Here is a 6,082-nt window from a genome sequence, read left to right as displayed (position 1 = left end):
CTGGTGCTGAGGTAAGACCCCGCTATAGAGGTTAACAGGTAAGACCCCGCTATAGAGGTTAACAGGTAAGACCCCGCTATAGAGGTTAACGACAAGACCCCGCTATAGAGGTTAACGACAAGACCCCGCTATAGAGGTTAACGACAAGACCCCGCTATAGAGGTTAACGACAAGACCCCGCTATAGAGGTTAACGACAAGACCCCGCTATAGAGGTTAACGACAAGACCCCGCTATAGAGGTTAACGACAAGACCCCGCTATAGAGGTTAACGACAAGACCCCGCTATAGAGGTTAACGACAAGACCCCGCTATAGAGGTTAACGACAAGACCCCGCTATAGAGGTTAACGACAAGACCCCGCTATAGAGGTTAACGACAAGACCCCGCTATAGAGGTTAACGACAAGACCCCGCTATAGAGGTTAACGACAAGACCCCGCTATAGAGGTTAACGACAAGACCCCGCTATAGAGGTTAACGACAAGACCCCGCTATAGAGGTTAACGACAAGACCCCGCTATAGAGGTTAACGACAAGACCCCGCTATAGAGGTTAACGACAAGACCCCGCTATAGAGGTTAACGACAAGACCCCGCTATAGAGGTTAACGACAAGACCCCGCTATAGAGGTTAACGACAAGACCCCGCTATAGAGGTTAACGACAAGACCCCGCTATAGAGGTTAACGACAAGACCCCGCTATAGAGGTTAACGACAAGACCCCGCTATAGAGGTTAACGACAAGACCCCGCTATAGAGGTTAACGACAAGACCCCGCTATAGAGGTTAACGACAAGATCAATTGTTAGATCAATTGACACCCTTTACCACTGCACTTTATACACCAGGGTTGGCTGGCCTTCTCTAGTCACTCGTAGGCTCAGTCACTGGTATACTTTTATTTACAAAGCCATTTTGGGTTTACTACCTTTTAATTTGGGCATTTTTATTGTTCAGAAATGTGGTGGGTCGTCTCTTCGTTCGCTGGACTTTATCCTGCTAGCTGTTCCAAATGTCCGAACTGAATTTGGTAAAAGGGCTTTTATGTTCTGCGCCTTCGTCTTGGAAACGCCTTACAAAATACTTTAAACTGGAAGAACTTGGTCCCGATTGGTGATTTTAAATCACTGATGAAGGATCTGGAGACTGATTCCCTGACATGTCAATGTTTTTAATTTGCTGTTTTATGATTTTGTTATATTCTTGTGAATTCTATGGTTTTTACTAGATTACTTGCAGTCTTTCATGTTGTTTGTCTGTAACTTTTGTAATGACTTGGTGCTGCCTATCTTGGCCAGGACACGCTTGAAAAAGAGATTTTAAATCTCAATGAGCCCTTGGTTAAATAAAGAATAAATAAATAAATAAAAATTAAATAAACAACAAGACCCCGCTACATCCAGAGGGGTAGTTAATATAGTGAATGATGGGCTCTCGATGGTTCTGTCTCTGTAGGACAATTAATATAGTGAATGATGGGCTCTCGATGGTTCTGTCTCTGTAGGACAGTTAATATAGTGAATGATGGGCTCTCGATGGTTCTGTCTCTGTAGGACAGTTAATATAGTGAATGATGGGCTCTCGATGGTTGTGTCTCTGTAGGACAGTTAATGATGGGATCTCGATGGTTCTGTCTCTGTAGGACAGTTAATATAGTGAATGATGGGCTCTCGATGGTTCTGTCTCTATAGGACAGTTAATGATGGGCTCTCGATGGTTCTGTCTCTGTAGGAATGAGAAGTGTCACCTTCACTACACCACTGATTTCATCCACAAGCTGTATTCTGCCGAGGGGAAGGGCATCTTCGACTGTAGGGTCAACGTGCTGGGGCACCTCCAGCAGGTACGGAACGAACACAACCACACTGCTAAAAGCGTACATGTTAAAATGCAACCTTATATTTCAAAGTATGAGGAGTTTTGTTAATAAGGAAATGAGGGGATAGACGTAGATGATGTAGAATGTGAAGTGCGTGAATGATCAAATATGGTTCCTTTTCGTTCTGTTTTTGAGATGAACTGATTTATCTCTCGCCTGTCGTTCTAGGGAGGTGCACCGACACCCTTCGACAGAAACTTTGGCACCAAGCTGGGTGTGAAGGCTGTGCAGTGGCTCACAGAGAAGATGATGAACAACTTCAGACAAGGTACCGCCTGTGTCCCGGATGGCACCCTATTCCCTACACAGTGCACTACTTTTGACTAGGGCCCATAGGACTGTGGTTAAAAGTAGTGAACTATGAAGGGAATAGGGTGCCAAGGCTCTGGTTAAAAGTAGTGAACTATGAAGGGAATAGGGTGCAAAGGCTCTGGTAAAAGTAGTGAACTATGAAGGGAATAGGGTACAAAGGCTCTGGTTAAAAGTAGTGAACTATGAAGGGAATAGGGTACAAGGGCTCTGGTTAAAAGTAGTGAACTATGAAGGGAATAGGGTACAAGGGCTCTGGTTAAAAGTAGTGAACTATGAAGGGAATAGGGTACAAGGGCTCTGGTTAAAAGTAGTGAACTATGAAGGGAATAGGGTGCCAAGGCTCTGGTTAAAAGTAGTGAACTATGAAGGGAATAGGGTACAAGGGCTCTGGTTAAAAGTAGTGAACTATGAAGGGAATAGGGTACAAGGGCTCTGGTTAAAAGTAGTGAACTATGAAGGGAATAGGGTGCCAAGGCTCTGGTTAAAAGTAGTGAACTATGAAGGGAATAGGGTGCCACGGCTCTGGTTAAAAGTAGTGGACTATGAAGTCACTATAAAGAGAGGAGTTTAATCTCTGATTCAACAACATGTAGCCGTGGAAACAGGGTGGTAGATATATAATGTTTATCTCCTCGTCGACTTCTACCATTCCAGGTCGTGTGTTCGTCAACGCCCCAGACACAGCGTCTGTCATCGGCTTCAGCAAGAAGGTCCTGTCCTTCATCCCTGTGACTGACCTTAAGGCACAGACCGACTTTGAGTGAGTAGAGTACCGCAGCTCTTGTCCATCCATCCAAACCTGTTGTCACGAAGTGCTTTACAGTGTGTGTGATTTTTAGTCCCTAAGCAGGCAGTAAAATCCCCCCCCCCCCCCCCCAATAGGCACCGGATGCCCAAGGTCCAGTGGTGGCAGAACCTGCATCAGATCCTGAAGATGTTGGCCAAGCACCAGACCAACTTCAGCGAGTACGTCCCTGGAGAGATAGAACATGTGACCCGCCGCTCTCTCAGCATCGACACCGGCTTCTAGAACACACGCTGACACCGGCTTCTAGAACACACACACTAACCCTGGACTGTAGACACACTGGCTTCTAGAACACACACACTAACCCTGGACTGTAGACACACTGGCTTCTAGAACACACACACACTAACCCTGGACTCTAGACACACTGGCTTCTAGAACACACACACTAACCCTGGACTGTAGACACACTGGCTTCTAGAACACACACACTAGCCCTGGACTGTAGACACACTGGCTTCTAGAACACACACACTAGCCCTGGACTGTAGACACACTGGCTTCTAGAACACACACTAACCCTGGACTGTAGACACACTGGCTTCTAGAACACACACACTAACCCTGGACTGTAGACACCGGCTTGTAGAACACACGCTAACCCTGGACTGTAGACACACTGGCTTCTAGAACACACACACTAACCCTGGACTGTAGACACACCGGCTTCTAGAACACACACACTAACCCTGGACTGTAGACACACTGGCTTCTAGAACACACACTGGCTTCTAGAACACACACTAACCCTGGACTGTAGACACCGGCTTCTAGAACACACACACTAACCCTGGACTGTAGACACACCGGCTTCTAGAACACACACACTAACCCTGGACTCTAGACACACTGGCTTCTAGAACACACACACTAACCCACTCCCAACTTGTCTGTCTTCCCTGTTTATCTAAAGAGGGGTCCTTATACCTGGACTGTTTCTGAGACTACCTAGACATCAGGCCCCTGTTATACCTGGACTGTTTCTGAGACTACCTAGACATCAGGCCCCTGTTATACCTGGACTGTTTCTGAGACTACCTAGACATCAGGCCCCTGTTATACCTGGACTGTTTCTGAGACTACCTAGACATCAGGCCCCTGTTATACCTGGACTGTTTCTGAGACTACCTAGACATCAGGCCCCTGTTATACCTGGACTGTTTCTGAGACTACCTAGACATCAGGCCCCTGTTATACCTGGACTGTTTCTGAGACTACCTAGACATCAGGCCCCTGTTATACCTGGACTGTTTCTGAGACTACCTAGACATCAGGCCCCTGTTATACCTGGACTGTTTCTGAGACTACCTAGACATCAGGCCCCTGTTATACCTGGACTGTTTCTGAGACTACCTAGACATCAGGCCCCTGTTATACCTGGACTGTTTCTGAGACTACCTAGACATCAGGCCCCTGTTATACCAGGACTGTTTCTGAGACTACCTAGACATCAGGCCCCTGTTATACCTGGACTGTTTCTGAGACTACCTAGACATCAGGCCCCTGTTATACCTGGACTGTTTCTGAGACTACCTAGACATCAGGCCCCTGTTATACCTGGACTGTTTCTGAGACTACCTAGACATCAGGCCCCTGTTATACCTGGACTGTTTCTGAGACTACCTAGACATCAGGCCCCTGTTATACCTGGACTGTTTCTGAGACTACCTAGACATCAGGCCCCTGTTATACCTGGACTGTTTCTGAGACTACCTAGACATCAGGCCCCTGTTATACCTGGACTGTTTCTGAGACTACCTAGACATCAGGCCCCTGTTATACCTGGACTGTTTCTGAGACTACCTAGACATCAGGCCCCTGTTATACCTGGACTGTTTCTGAGACTACCTAGACATCAGGCCCCTGTTATACCTGGACTGTTTCTGAGACTACCTAGACATCAGGCCCCTGTTATACCTGGACTGTTTCTGAGACTACCTAGACATCAGGCCCCTGTTATACCTGGACTGTTTGTGTCGTCTAGTTCACCAGATGAAAATGCTATTTGTCTATACTGGTTTAAAGGCTATTCAAAACATTTGTTTTGTGGGACCAACACATTTATAATTTGTGTTCTTGTGCGACCAACACATTTATGTTTTGTGTTATTGTGGGACCAAAACATTTATATTTTGTGTTCTTGTGCGACCAATACATTTTATTCATTTATTTGACCTGTTATTCAATTATTTAACCTGGTATTGTCATGTTTGTGCCTACATGTAAACCTGAACAAATCACTGCCAACTATACAGTCAATGTAGAACACTGGAAATCAGCTATTACTATTCTGGATGTGTCTGTCTGTACAAGATGTTCAGAATAGCAATAGTCGCCAAGATAGAAATGTGAATTAATGTCATTGTTATAAAGTAATGTCATAAATAAAATAAAAATTGAAAGCTCTACTCAGATTATCAGCTTTTATTTTAAAATATAAATACAACTGCATTTTGAGTAATGTATGTTAACAATTCTTTATAAGTATGCATGTGTTATAATAAAAGATGGGACACTGAAGTCAACGTTTTAGCTTTGTACTATATCATTGTTGATCACCTGAAAGATCACATCCCCCTCAGAGAGGATAGGATCAGCTTGATCTCCTCCCTTAAATAAAGGATGAACCGTGGCTGCCTTCCAAGCAATGGGAACCTCCCCAGAAAGGAGAGACAGGTTAAAACGGTTGGAGATAGGCTTGGCGATGATAGGGGCAGCAACCTTAAAGAAGAAAGCGTCTAAACCATCTGACCCAGATGTTTTTTTGGGGTCAAGTTTAAGGAGCTCCTTAATCACCTTGGACTCAGTGACTGCCTGCAGGGAGAAACTTTGTAGCAGGGCAGGGGAAAAAGAGGGAGAAGCATTGGGGATAGTCACATTAGAAGGGGTGGGAGATTAGGAAATATTGGACGGGCAAGGAGGCATGGCTGAGTCAAATATGCACCCTGACTTAACCTCTCCTGGGTAGGGGGCAGTATTTTGACATCCGGATGAAAAGCATGCCCAAAGTAAACTGCTTGTTACTCAGGCCCAGAAACCTAGGATATGCACATAATTGGTAGATTTGGATAGAAAACACTCT

At 45.3% G+C, this 6,082-nt stretch overlaps 1 protein-coding gene across 1 annotated transcript in view; it reads left to right on the top strand.

The window, feature by feature from the left end:
* Positions 1 to 5,408, top strand: part of LOC106582566 (ATP-dependent 6-phosphofructokinase, liver type) — a 53,555-nt gene extending 48,147 nt beyond the window's left edge. The window contains exons 19-23 of the mRNA XM_082967273.1: positions 1 to 11; positions 1,733 to 1,844; positions 2,049 to 2,148; positions 2,847 to 2,952; positions 3,075 to 5,408. The exon at positions 1 to 11 is cut by the window's left edge and continues 51 nt beyond it. Of these exons, the coding sequence (XP_082823399.1) occupies positions 1 to 11; positions 1,733 to 1,844; positions 2,049 to 2,148; positions 2,847 to 2,952; positions 3,075 to 3,222 (477 nt within the window). The 3' untranslated portion in view covers positions 3,223 to 5,408. The remainder of the gene's footprint in view (positions 12 to 1,732; positions 1,845 to 2,048; positions 2,149 to 2,846; positions 2,953 to 3,074) is intronic.
* Positions 5,409 to 6,082: the final 674 nt, after the last annotated feature.

The sequence above is a fragment of the Salmo salar genome, chromosome 21, assembly GCF_965601325.2.
Source record: "Salmo salar chromosome 21, fSalSal1, whole genome shotgun sequence".
Classification (NCBI taxonomy): Eukaryota; Metazoa; Chordata; class Actinopteri; order Salmoniformes; family Salmonidae; genus Salmo; species Salmo salar.
Note: the sequence above shows the minus strand (reverse complement) of the source record. Positions and strands in the feature narration are given on the sequence as shown.